The sequence below is a fragment of the Lissotriton vulgaris genome, chromosome 6, assembly GCF_964263255.1.
Source record: "Lissotriton vulgaris chromosome 6, aLisVul1.2, whole genome shotgun sequence".
Classification (NCBI taxonomy): Eukaryota; Metazoa; Chordata; class Amphibia; order Caudata; family Salamandridae; genus Lissotriton; species Lissotriton vulgaris.
The window spans coordinates 136,873,876-136,888,490 of NC_141694.1; the positions used below are offsets into that span (position 1 = coordinate 136,873,876).

A 14,615-nucleotide genomic window follows, 5' to 3' on the forward strand; every position below is an offset into this window, starting at 1 on the left:
CCCTCACATGGAATGCATGAGGGACTACTTTGCATCACACTGTCATAATCAGTTATTTGTTATTTATTTCATATGGACATTCTATATGAAGCTTGTAGCTACTTTTTTCAGGTTTGTCATAATAGGACTTGCACATGCAAACAGCATTTGTGAATAGTTGTGTATTCCAGTTTCAGAATATTAAAGCTAGAACAATCTAGTTTGCCAATGCTAGTTTTAAAAGTTCTCCTGGTAGGACTACTACACTGAATTTTACACACATGAAAAAAGAACGCACATTGGTGTAAGCATCGATGAAAAAGTTACAAGTATTGTTAGAATAGTATCATCCAAATTTATTGATTGATCTAAGACAAGAAAAAATTAGAACATTTCAAGTAGTGAAAGTGACAGAAGCAAGATTTTGTCCACAGTATTAGATGCGGAATGAGAAAGAAATCATGGTCAATGATGACAAAAAGATAAGAGAGGGTGGAAATGGGTAGAACAAGTGTTCATTACTAATATGGAAGGCAGCTGTCTGAGTTTTATACCATTTAAACTGGACCCAATTCTTGGACATACAGGTTTTGAGGGATGTTAACTTGTTATCCCAGACCATTTATTGCTATGAGACATGAATGTATGACTGGGTTTCATCGAAATATAATTGATTTGTAAATTTTAAAAAAGAACTAAATTAGAAGAAGTCGGATATCAAAGAGTAGACGAGAGAAAGGAAACACTTCCATGTAATGTTTGTAATAGGAAAGAAAATGGGCCAAACTGAACAGAGTGACTTCAGTCTTTGAGAAAAGAGCGAGGAAATAAGAGTGAGGAGTTGCTTTGCTGCTGTTTGGAGTCGGCGTAATTGGCTTCTGAAGACCACTGTATCGAATGAGGCAAAGATGCCAAGCCAGTTCGCCCCGACGGTCGCATCAGCCAAGAAGGGTGGGTGTTGTCCTGTGCTGACCAGACAGTGATGCTGAATGATCTGTACCTTGGAGTTAGCTCAATTCGCTCTAAGTTTGAGATAGGGTTCAGAATGGTAATGGGTGACAGCTACTGGAAGGCGAGGAGTCAAAAGGTAGTGGCCTGAGAACAGAGGCTGATGATTCTTTTTTATAGCTGTTGCAGATCAGGGTGATTAACAGGTGAGGGATTATTAAACTAACTACTGCAGCTGGGTGAGCAAAATAATCTGTAGGTCAGTGAGTTTGGTGGGAGGCGGAAACAGCTTTGTTAGAGACAGGTACAAACACTTAGAGGATTGCGAGTGCAAAGGGATAAAATGTATCTCCAGCTACGTTTATGCACCCTCCTATTTTAGTTTGCAATATCGTTCTGCCTGATTGTGCGTATACGATGAGTATGTGCATATCTGACAACAGAGGCTATATGCTCGCGAAGAACCCGTCAAAACATCACAGTTGGGCAGGGAAAATCGCTCTCAAAGGGCTGGTCACACTTGCTTCATGCATATTTCCGAGCACTGCAGTCATTCTCAGAGACTATAGGAAATGTCGGAACATCTGCCAATCTCGATGCTTCAGGGGAGTCATTTCTCAAGCACCAGAAATGCGACTTTGGACTTGAGTCTGACATTCAATATGTTGAGTCAACTGATGGGCGTCAATCTTAGGCTGCCTGACTACCGTGTCCAACAGAACTTTTGTAAGAACCAACATAATGTGAACATCAACTAATTGGAGGAAGTGAACTAAGACCCATTTGAGCCATTTTCATTTAAGTGCTAGAGAAGACAACCACTGATTTAACGCAAGAACTTTATTTTGACTTTGTTACTTAACCAGAATTCTTCTACCCCGCAGGAAACTCATTCCATTAGAACGTCCCTCCTGCATGTACTTTGTAGAGCTCTTGGTCATACTTGACGTCTTAGTGACATAAGACACTCTTTACCAGAAACTCCTTTGGCTTTTCTTCTACCAGGCTTAACAGGGAGCACAATCTTTAACTTGTAGAAGCCAAACTCTTGCAACACCACAATGTTCTACTCACTAGAGACCAATCACCTGCTGTATCACACAAGAGTCTGCACTATTCAGAGATTAGTTTAACTTTTCTCTCTGTCCCCATGTCCTCTCTGATTCATGCCTTCCATTTATATTTACACAGATACTCTCTGGAAGCAAAATCATTGTAAAGATGTGGAACCAGATACCAACTGGGCCAGCACCAGAATGGAGCTACCCATACCCCACTACTCATTGGAGGAAGGGTAAAATGCACATCGGGAACCTCTCTTACTCAAGTTTACTTTTGTAAAAAGGCTGTTTATTTCAGTCAAACGCCCCAATCTACAAACCACCTCCCGCTATCCATCACTTGAGGAACTGTGAAGGGGATGTAGGTGGTTTGCTGCTAAGCTCTCCACGCTCATGAACCCTTTTCTCACTTCACACCACTTCACCTCCAACCCTCCGCTACTTCAACAATGCCTGTTGCTTTCCTCTCAATAATGCCCATTCCTTGCGCTATGCCTTGACGTGACCCAGGAGCTAATTCTGGTAAAACTGGAAACATTCCAAACCACACACTAATCAAATAATGGGAGAAAATCATTTAATGGAAAAATACTAAACAAAAACTAATGGACCTAAAGAATAGAACAATCTCTCAACAGGTCACATTATAGTCCGCTGCTAAGGGCTATTGTTTGTACTACTTGTCCAAGGCCCATAAAATGAGTTAAAGGCCCAATTTGCAGATGAGGAACTGTATTGAAAAACAGGGCCTTTAACCAGTATAACCAGGGCACAAGGGCTATAACGCTACTAGAGCATGCCACAGACTCAGGATAAAGTACCAAGATGCCTTTGGGAATTCTTGCGCTTTACGAATTTAAAAATCAAATCATAAAATGTTATTTATTAGAAAGGGAGAAACAGGACAAGAAAGATTAAGATGTTGTGTAGAAGAGCACACCCGCCATTATTGGCCCTGTACCGCTGCACTGTCTTCAATCGAGCGCTCAACATCCCTATGTTCTACTATTCATTCCTCACACTAGCAACCATTAACTTGTACATTGTGGTACATTTCTAATGTCCATCACTTCCTTAACACATCCAGGTACTGCCACTGAAAGGCAGAAATGGTTCCACACATTCCATAAAATGTTAGTACTCTTTATTGGAAAACGCACCTTTCTTGGTAGATGTTGACAAGCTTGGAGACGTCGTAGCACAGCTCCACGTTCAGCACATGGCCCTCTGGGTAAGCTTCTCTGTGGGGGAGCATAGATAGAGTCATTTTAAAGCCACACTAACATTGCCTATGTGTTCCCACTGCTATACTCCACATGAATGCAGTTGCCAGGAAACAATTTTTCACTCTGGAAGTCATCACTTTTTACTAAGACATTTTTTACAAGAGCTACAGCATGTATACACCCATGCTTGCTGTGGTGTTCCACTTTTATTCAGTGGGACTGTTTTTTTAAATGGGTGATTTTGGGCGTCGCATTATTTTGAGTACTAATTATTTTTTAGGAGGAATTCTAGTTGTAACTGATGAATTGTTGATATTGCACTTAAAGAACACGTTACTTACCTTTGGTAATGCCTTACCTGGTAGAGACTATCTAGATACAGATTCCTTACCTTAGAATTATCCCCAGGTGTCAGAATGGATCAGGCAATTTTTCATGAGCAGTTCCCATGCGCACAACAATGTGTCGCCTTTCGGCTCCACGTGGCGACGTTGGTGCCGCAAGTGACGTTTGCAGTGCATATACAGGCATCACCCAGGTGCGCTGATGTCAGTTACTTTTCATGACGCCAGAAGCGCAAGGCTGCGAAGAACACAGACCACTGGTATGGAAAACTAGGGCCATGAAAGGGGAAAGTCCTGTCCCTAGAAATCCATTCGAAGAGCAGGGAGGATGGGAGGGTCGGTAAGGAATCTGCAGCTAGATATGGTATCTACCAGATAAGGCATTACCGAAGGCAAGTAACTTGTTCATCTGATAGAGACCTCTAGCCGCAGATTGCTTACCTTAGAACAGATACCCAAGCAATACCTCCCTGATAGCGGGTCTGTGGATCAATTTCACACAAGGAAGTCCAGAAGGGCCGAATAGGTAAAGTGCCCATCCCTAAGTACCTGACTGCCCAGGCAGCAGTGTTTGGTAAATGTGTGCAGGGAAGCCCACGTTGCTGCCTGGCAGATGTTTAGGACTGGAACGCCACAAGCTAATGCAGTAGTGGCAGCTTTAGCTCTGGTGGAATGAGTACGCAAACCCTCAGGGGCTGCTTATTAGCCAATGTGTAGCAGATTTTGATACAGAGTACAGTACTTCGTGCAATGGTCCTCTTCTGTACTTCCCGTCCTTTCTTCGATCCGACATAACCCACAAAGAGTTGGTCGTCTACCTGCATCTCTTTCATGCGGTCAATGTAGAACAACAACGCTCTTTTGGGTCCAGACAGGGAAGTCACTCCTCTTCCTTGGAGGATGAGGCAGAGCATAAAAAGTAGACAGATTGATGGTTTGGTACAAGTGAAATTGAGTGACCACTTTCAGGAGAAAGGAAGCTCTCGTAAGAAGTACCAGGTTGTCTGGGTAGATGTTAAGATAAAAAGAGTTGGACTGAAGCTCACCGACCCCCTAGTGGAGAAGTGTGGCTCAATGATTAGAGCGGCAGACCCTGATGCAGAAGTCTAGCCCGGGACCAGGGTTTAATTCCCCGCCTCGGCGGGTCTTGGGCTCAAAAATTCCACGGCCCTGATAATTCTCGCCTCGGTGCCTATTCCAATCATGGAGTCCCACTCTGCAACTCTGGGCAATAGCTTGCTTAATCTCCACAATGGCCCCCACAACGCTAAGGATGCCTGGCCTCCACCATGGGGGTGCCCAGGAGTGGACGCCTCACAGGGAAAGCCAGGATGGGTTCCACAGCGGTATTCGTACAAGCGCCTTGAGACCCTTGCGGGTGAGTAGTGCGCTATACAAGTATCAATTTACAATTTACAATTTACCCTCCTGGCTGATGTTATTGCCACCAGGAAGGTAAGGTGCCTGGGAGGACAGTTATGTAGGGGCTTAAACGCATCACAAAAAAGGAACGTCAGGACCAGATTATGGTCCCACTGAGGCATAACAAAAGGAGTAGGTGGGAAACATATGTTGAAAACCCTTTAAAAACCGATGTAAAATAGGGTATTGGAAAAGAAAAGGTTGGTCAGGCAACTGAAGAAAAGCAGAGATTCAGGAAAGATATCTCTTAAAAGTGCCCAGAGCAGAGCACTGAGAAAGGGGCGAAGAAAGGGGATCAATGTTTCTTTCTATACACCATGCCACACATTTTGCCCAATGGCAGGCATAAACCATCTTGGTAGAGGGACGCCTGGCTGCCAAAATAACGTTACAGTCTTCAGGAGGAAGGTCAACAGCTGCCAACTGTCACTGCGCAATCTCAAAGCAAGACGGTGAATAGTTGACAGGTTCGGGTAGAGGACATTCCCCTGCTGCTGCAACAGAAGATCCTCCCGAAACGGCAGCCTGATTGGAGGATAGATGGCCATGCTCAACAGCTCCGAATACCAGACTCTCCGTACCCAATCCGGAGCTACAAGGATGACTTGAGCTCAGTGTTTCCTGGTCTTCTTGAGAACTCTGGGCAGGAGTGTCACGGCAGAGAGGCATATAGCAGGCCTGAGCTTTGCTCAAGGGGAAAAGCTTCTCCGACCGACAGCCGCCTTAGAAACTCCAGCGCGCATAACTGCTGACATTGCACACTCTGGTGGGTAGCGGACAGATCTCTCCCCACTGCTGAAAGAGACCTTGCAACACCTCCAGATGGAGACACCATTTGTGATCCGCTAGGCATCTTCGGTCGAGTTTGTATGCTCTGGTGTTCAGAGAACTGGCCAGACGTTGAACCACCAGGGATATGCATTACTGTTCCAGCCATGTCCAGAGATGCAGGGCCTCTTGTCAAATGGTCCACGACCCCACCCCAACCTGCCTGTTGCAGTACCACATAGCGGTGGAGTGGTTTATGAACACTTGTACTACCCTTCCCTGGATTTAGGGCAGAAAGGCTTTTAATGCCAATCTGATCATTTGGAGCTCCAACAGGTTGATGTGGAGTCCAGATTCCACCAGAGACGAGAGTCCTCTGATCTTCACCTCTCTCAGGTGTGACGCATCTGACACTACTGTCAGATATGGTTGCAGAAGGGAGAGTTGGCTGCCACTGACCCAATCACAGTTCGTAAGCCACCACTGCAGGTCCTTTGCAGTTCTCACCAAGATCTGGACGATGTCCAAGAGATTCCCCATATGCTGCGCCCACTCGAACATCAGGTCTCACTACAGAGCCCGCAAATGTCAATGGGCATCTGTCTCAAGCAGAATACAGGAGGTCATGAGGCCCAGCAGCCTCAGAGTCAATCTCACCGAAATCCAGGATAGAGGCCAAAACATCAGTATCTTAGCCTGAATATCCTGGACTTGCTTCCTCCTAGGAGAATAGCCTGAAACTGCACTGTGTCCAGAAAAGCTCAAATGAAAGGGAGCGTCTGAAAGGGAGTCAGGTGTGACTTTGTCACATTGATAGTGAACCTCAGGGAATGCAGGAGGTCAGCTGTATTCTGGAGGTGGGAGAGGACAGTCTGGGGAGACTGGCACCCCCGATCTCCGCCGGTGAACATCAATCACCACCATCACCTTGGTGAACACCCGAGGGGTCGGGTGTTGGTGAGGTCAAAAGGGAGCACAGCAAACTGAGCATGCTTGTGACCCACCATGAACCGCATCACACCTGTGGGCATGACGGATGGGAATATGGAACTATGCATCCTGCAAGTCCAAAGCCACCATCCAGAATCTAGGGTCCAAAGCAGACAGGACCTGAATGAGAGTGAGCATCTTGAATTTCTCTTTCTTGAGAAGAAATTGAGAGAGTACAGGTCAAGGATAGGACAAAGACCTCCATCCTTCCTGGAAAACAAAAAGTAGCAGGAATAGCAACCACGACCTACTTATGGCGTTGGCCCTCTCTCTATGACAATTTTATCCAAAAGATGCAATCACTTCCTGGCAGAGAAGAGATAAGTGGTACTCCTTCAGCCTGTTGTAAAGTAGGGGACATGGAGGGTAGGGTAATCTTGAAGGAGATGGAGTAGATAGCCCCATTGGACAATCTGCAAAACCCACCTGTCCAATGTTATGCACTGTCAGAGTGGCAGGTGATGGCGAATCTTGCCACCCACCCCATGCCCATGACGGTAAATGGGCAGACTAGGAAGTTTTAGAGGCTGCGGCTGCCTGAAGACTGACCCGCCAACTGGCAACTTGACACACGAGGCGGGTAGGAACCGCGTCCATGGCCACACACATGCTGGAAAGCTTGCGCTCCACCCTGGCTGGGCGGGTAATGACTCATCTGTATGCCCTTTCTGTGGCCATGAAAGGAGCAAAAGGCAGATTGAGGGTGATGAGGGGCTATAGAAAGGCCAGAAAACCTGGTCGTAACCCTCCTGTCCTTCTAGCGCTCCAGCGCCAAATCAGCCTGGTCTCCGAAGAGATGGGAGCCATCAAAGGGCATGTTCAGGAGTGAGGACTGGACGTCCCCGGCAAGCCAGTAGTCCTCAACCAAGCAAGGTGTAGCAGGGCCACTGTCGACAAACCTGCTCCGCCTAGTGAGTTGGTGGGGTCTAGTCCACAGCGAATGGTGAACTTAGCTGCATTCCTCCCATCGGCAACAATCTGGGAGAGCATGGCCCTGGCATCTTCTGGGACTGCTGGCAGCACCTGCGCAACCGTATCCCACAGAGCATGTGAATAGTAGCCCAAAAGGCATGCGGTGTTCACAGACTCCATTTCCATGCTGGTGGAAGAAAACATTTTCTTGCCTAAGTTGTCCAGCCCCTTAGATTCCTGATCCCACAGTATTGACCACCAAGCTCTCTGGAGTGTGGTGTTGGGTGAGGAACTTTGGGTCCCCTGGAGTGGAGCAGTGGTGATAGATCGTCCTGTTCACAGGGCCCCTGTACTGAGCTTGGACCCAGTCCCAAGCAGGACAGCAGTAATTGAAAGGGATAAGCGGTTCTGATGGGGACACTCCCAGATGAAGCACTTCCACCAAGACGTTAGTCTTGACTGCCACGAGGACAAGCTAAGGTCCAGGACCTCAGCTGCCCTCCGCTCCACCATTTTGAAGGAAGGTCCCTCCTCCATACCCACGGTAGGGGGAGAAAGCATGGCAGTATCTGGAGAAGTATCCAGTCCACTGGCTTCACCCAGATCCTCACAACAGTCATTCGTTCTTCATAATGCTGTTATTCTTCAGGATCCAGGAACCCCCTCCCCCCATTCCTCCCAGAGTCCTGGCCCATAAAAATAGGGCTCAGTCAGGGGCCTGAAAAGCACGGCTCCAGTTGGCACCAGAGTCGGACGACACCCCAACGGCTTTGTGTCGAGGATGAGGATGGGACTGGTGCTGCCAGTAGCGATGGGAGTGTCAGCCTCGTGGAATGTCAAGGTGGTACAACCAGCACCGATCCAGATCTATCTGTGGATCCTTGGCTTGACAGGCGCCAGGGCCGCTGGCGTGGATCCAGTAGGGCCCCTCCGAAACCTGTGAGGTTCAAAAGTATGCTGGAGGGAATGGGTGACCCAAATATGAGGTGCATGGCCTCATAAATGTCTTTTAATTGGGCGGCGGCGTTCTGGCTCCCAGATATGCAGGGAGATGCAAAGTCAGCTCAGGTGCTGGCTCAACTACCGAGCCAGGCCTTGAGAGGCGACACTCATCTCATTGGCTGACAGACGAGGAGAAGTTGAAGCATGCTTCGACCTCTTTTTCTTCTTGTGCAAGTGCGACTTACCTGAGTGGCTCAATGATTTGGATTGCAACGATGACCTCAGACTCTGCGACTGCTCCAAGGACCTTCTTCTTGACCGGGACCTCGATGGTCGCGGCGTCATGCGTCGAGCTGCTAGAAGCTTGAGGGAGTGCTCCCAAAAAGGCCTACAGGTTCATGACTCAGCAGTCGGTACATGCCTTCTGGTAATGGCCCCGTTGGAGACACCAGAGTCAAACAAGATGCAGGTCCGCCCCCGACATCTGTCGGTGACAGGCGCCACAGGGCTTGAAACTGGACCTTTTTCGATGACATACCTGCAACACCAGGCGATAGATCTCAAAATACTGACAAAACATCCAAAAAGCGTAGTCAAAAAGTGACTAAGGGGTAGCTCTTACTGGATCTATGCTTACTGGTGCAGAATAAAAGAACTGATGTCAGCATGCCTGGATGGCGCCTATAGAGGCACCGCGAATGTCACTTCCGGTGCGGACAACACCAACAACGCTAAGCAGAGCCGAACAACGCCACCTACCGGGGCGCAATGGGTACTGCTTATGAAAAATTTCCAGAACCAGTCTGATACCTCAGGATAATTCTAAGGAATCTGTAGCTAGAAGTGTCCATCAGATTTTAAAACATTTAAAAATGTGTTTATTATTGTGTTTTAGTTGTACCACATTTTCTATTGATGCACCATTTCATTGCTCGGTGTATGTAGGAAGCAATCCATGTTTCCAGTGCTAGCCTTTTATAAATATTTTTCTCACATGACTGACGCCCCATGTACTAAAACCAAGTTACAAATCGAGGTGCGCGCACCAGCAAATTAGCAAGGCTAGCAGGTCAGGGCTGAAATAAGGATGTGGCTTGGATCTAAGAATCATGTAGGAGCCAAGTCATTAAAACATCCGTCATGTATATCATGAAACCCACATAATGTAAAAATATGATACTGTACATTTCTTTAACATGTAGACGTGTTTTACCTTAGCACATCTGAATATATCACTGCATAGACAGACATTTAAAACCTGAACTTAGAAACAGTAATGGCTCGTCCCCGAACAAGAATGCCCCTGGATGGGGAGACCTGTACTCATTGTAGGAGATTGAGTCTCATTTTTCACCAACAGATGATGAGCCAAAGCAAGAGAGAGAGAGAGAGAGAGAGAGAGAGAGAGAGAGAGAGAGAGAGAGAGAGAGAGAGAGACAGAAAGGGAGAAAAGGCAAAAGAGAGCAAGGAAAACAGCGATGAAGCCAGAAAAAGGGGTGAAAAAAGAACCTTCAAGAATAAGTGTAGAGCTGTAAAAGAAAAAGGTTATGGTAATCCTGGAATTCAGGAATAGGACTCTAAGAAAAGGTTTGGGGCTCTGCATTCATGTTTTGACAAATCCCACACTGCCCCCTCCAAAATGTCACCTTCACATTTACCAGCAGACGTCGCTCATGTTCTTATTGATGGCATAACTATATCTAAACCATCTTAACATTTGCCCAGCGCAACCTGATAGCTCATCCTGGAATCAGTACCATGCCTGGTCTGTTGGCTCAGTGGACTAAGGCATCCACTGCAGGGGCCTGTATTCGACCTCATGGTCACAGGTTTAAATCCCCCGCAGGTCCACTCAGCCTTTCATCCATCGGAGGTCGATAAAATGAGTACCATTGAGTTGGATAACAATAAACATCTGTTATTCAGCGCCATGACAACTACGGGTAATTGTGCGCTTTACAAATACACCTGTTATGTTACGTTACCACCAGGATGCCCACACAAAAAATGGACCATAGATTTCACAGTGCAAGGTATCAACTCCATATCAAAATAAGTGTAAGTTACCCAGTATCCACAGATGAGAAGGAAATGGTGATAAATGTTAACTCACACGAAAAAGGCACATGTAATTCCAGTCTCAACTAGTACTTTTAGCCCATTCGCTGCGGGGGTTATTCCCCCGCTGTACTGGGTGGGGAGGGGGGTGCGCACAGCGCTCCCATGCTCATGACGAGCTGAGCTCGTCATGAGCTATGGCGCTCCTGTGCTCATGACGAGCTGAGCTCGTCACAGGTGCATTGGCTCCGTGGAACGTTCCCCGCACCCGAGCGTTCCACGGGCCATGACGAACTGAGTTCATCATGAGCACCGGAGCGCCGTGGCTAATGACGAGCTCAGCTCGTCATGAGCATTCAAGGAGTTAAGAAAATGTTTGCATTTAGAAGGAAATATTGCCAGTTGCATAGAAAAATCCAGGGTGGGGAGGTAAGGAACAGCGAGAGACACCACAAACTATGGCCAGAAATCAGAATCTACACTAGACTACTCTCGCTAACAAGAACTTTGCATATCCTAGACATGTTACACTGCCAGAATGGTGCACTCGAGACGGCCTACTCGTTTACAGTAACACTGACCTGTGGGCTTGCCTATTCACTGTAACCTCATCCTGAAAGAGCCAGCCCTAAGTAAGCACAAATTATCTTTTATTTCATACCTAGCATAACTATTATTTACAATACTCTCCCAGACCTCAGAGCATTATAACAACTAAGCTACCCTGTGATATTGTGTTACAATACAGTACAATGCAAACTTTGTAGCATTGCTGCAGTATGCAGGTGTGAGAAGGTAAAAAAAAACAAGACCACCCACAACGCAGCAGGGTAACAATTTGACAAAAGTTAACACTAACATATCCAGCGCTCTCAAATTTCCAGAGCAACAAAAAAGAAACTTAACTTCTTATCAAGGAAAACAGCTCTTCAACATTTAGTGATTGGAGCTGATAAATATAGCACATCATTTCAAATCTTTGGAAATCATTTTTTGTTGTGGTGCGGCAGATTTATATAGTTCTGCACAGCCCTGAAATACTTGGGTCATGGAGGGGCAAGCAGGATTAGGCAAAGCAGCCCTTATTTTACTTGAAAAAAAGCACTGTTGTGACAACGGCCTACTACCCACGCTCCAATCTCATGCTCCAAAAATTAAAGACAAAGAAATATCCTTTGATGTAAAATAGGAGAAATAAAGAGATGCCCATCTAATGGCTGAAACGGATAATGTGAATGCAGAAACCCCAGGATCAATCCCAGCTTCCCAGCTTAACCAAACTGTATGATCCTAGGCAAATCTCTCTCTTGTGTTTGATTTTAATAGACTGCGATGTTGCAACATATATAATAGGTATCTAGGCCACTTATAGGATGCACTTACATTTGACCTCCAGGTGACTTCTGCCTGCGAGCCACATTTTACCCTCATGCGCCAATAATTCAAGTCAAAACATTAACAGCTGATGAGAAATAGAAGAGATGTCCATTTAGTGGCTGAATTGAACAAAGTGAATGAAGAAAACCTGTGTGCTGCCCATGACCTTCGTATGCCAGGTGGGGGCCACAGTTTTAATTGAGGGCTGTAACCCAGGTGCATTGTTCTAACGAGAAGAGGACTGATGCTCTGTGTAATGCTGTGACCCAAAGGGGCAGTTTCCCTGTGTGCACGTTACGAATCCGATATACCAGGAGGGGGCCGTAGTGAAGTGAGAGGGCTGTTGCCCTGAAACAGCATGCAGCTGTGAAGGAGCAGCAAGCTATTACTCGCGGTGGATGAGCAACAATTCAACTACCCAACAATCCAGGAGTCCCCAAGACCTTCTGCTGAATTTGTAGAAGCATGTGGACACCTGCCATCGCTACCGTAGCGACAAGGCTTTTGCTCACCACCGTGCCGCAAACGCGTGCCAGAGCACTCTACACCTCCACTACAGCGAGAGTGAGTAAGACCGAATACTGGACTGCCAGGCCTTGAGAGCAACTTGCTCTGACCAGTACGTTACAGCGCGGAGGCACTTTGACTTTCTCAAAGCCAGCATGGCACTTCTATGACGAACTCCCTAGCAGGGCCTAGCTGGAATGTTGCCTCACATAAATGGGGAATTAACACGATCCTTTGACAAGGAAGTGGGAATCAAGAGCTGACCCAGGTAAAGCTAGTGTGCCTGCCTTAAGAAGATTGTGTATATTATCTGTACACAAAATACATGGGTGGATGCAAAGGATCGCCCATGCATCACCCATGTCATCCCTACCTGACATACGGTAATGTAAGGATGTGCAATGCGCTGCCAAGCGTTTGTTTTTTGTTTTTTTAACAAAGCCACACAAAAGCTATCCTAAGGGCCTACTTCCTCTTTATGTGTGCGCTGTAGAATGCAACATACATGCAAAAAGGAAACAACAAGGAGAAATAAAGATGTACACCAGCCTCAAATAGATTAACTAGTTAGGTGCAAACCTAAGTTTACAAGTATTTGTAAATATGGGTTTGTGTCAAAATACTTGGGTCGAAGCATACAAACGCCAGAGTACCAGCAATATAAGTGGAGGAGTGTGGCTCACTGATAAGAGCGGCAGACCCTGATGCAGAGGTCTGGCCCAGGACCAGAGTTCAATTCCCGAAACGGCAGGGTCCTGAGCCCAAAAATGTCCACGGACTCGATAATTCTCGCCTCGGTGCCTACTCTAATCATGGTGTCCCACTCTGCAACTCTGGGCAATAGCTTGCTTAATCTCCACTACGGCGGCCCACCTGCTGCGGGATGCCCAGTAGGTGTTATCTCACAGGGAAAAAGCCAGGATGGGTTCCAAAGGCAAGCGCCTTGATGCCTTCGGGTGATACGTGCGCTATATAAGTCGCAATACATACATACATACATATAACACCTACCATACACAATTTATGCATGGTATGGCAATGTGCTGCCTTTTGTTCGTTTTTTATTTTTACAAAGCCACGCAAACTAAATGTGTGTGGCACTGTAAATCCCAAAATGGTTTTTCATCAGGTTTGCGCCAGAAAAGGCGTACCGTGTGTTCTTGTGCAATTAGGCATCTTAAAGTGAAAAGAAAAAGTGCTAAGACTCAGCCAGCATTAACCGCATCATAGCGTTTTTATTTTTTTATTTTTACGCCATGTGAGCAACATGCAAAAATAAAGAAACATTGACAAAGCCAGCAGATCTCGCATAAGCGAAAACTATTGGCTTTGCCAATGCTTATTACTGTTCATTTTCCTGATGTTAAAACTAACATTGCCTGCAGGAAGCTCCAATCCATGCAGACATCCATACCTTGCAAGGCACTTCTATAGCATGTCTTTAACAGTTCAAAACAGCCCCAATTTATAAATATGGACTACTTTTTTAAAGTCTATTTTCTGTCCCAGACTCACCCTGCCGACATTATGAGGTTTGTGTTTTTTTTCATGGAATGCAATATTACCACAGCATTCAGCGTTCATAAGAGGTAAAGCAGTAATACCAAGATGCGGGGCTCATTGTATTTTTTTTTTAGCTGCCAAATATTAGTGGATTTTCCCTGGCAGCATTTGTGGGGCAATTTCGCACCAGTTGTAATCCAGATTAGCGCTCAAATGGTAGCTGTTTGCCAGCCCATTGGTCAATCCAACTCCACTCTTGATTCGCCTGCATGAGCAGAGCTTGCTGAGTGCCAGGACTTCAAGAACCCGCTGAGGACAGTTAAAGGAGACCAAACCAATTCTAAACAGGGGACTAGACAAAGGTTCTAGGAAGCTTTCAAGATGGCGGACATCAGAGTGACACCGTCAGAACTAGTGTGTGAAGGGTATTCGTGGATACCCTGCGGTATCCCACTAGAACTGCCCACAGGAAGGTTTACTACAGGGAGTGGGATTCATACCTCACCGACCAGTGTGTACTTAGCAAATCCAGCAGTGGATTAAGAGGGCGTGTGTGAGGCATGCTGGGAAATGTACCA

The 14,615-nt window shown here is 46.3% G+C and overlaps 1 protein-coding gene across 1 annotated transcript in view; it reads right to left on the reverse strand.

Annotated features, from left to right (window-relative positions):
* Nucleotides 1–14,615, reverse strand: part of LOC147706908 (mechanosensitive cation channel TMEM63A-like) — a 926,114-nt gene that overhangs the window by 93,002 nt on the left and 818,497 nt on the right. Inside the window, exon 10 of the mRNA XM_086926171.1 lies at nt 3,149–3,229. Within this exon, the coding sequence (XP_086782297.1) occupies nt 3,149–3,229 (81 nt within the window). The remainder of the gene's footprint in view (nt 1–3,148; nt 3,230–14,615) is intronic.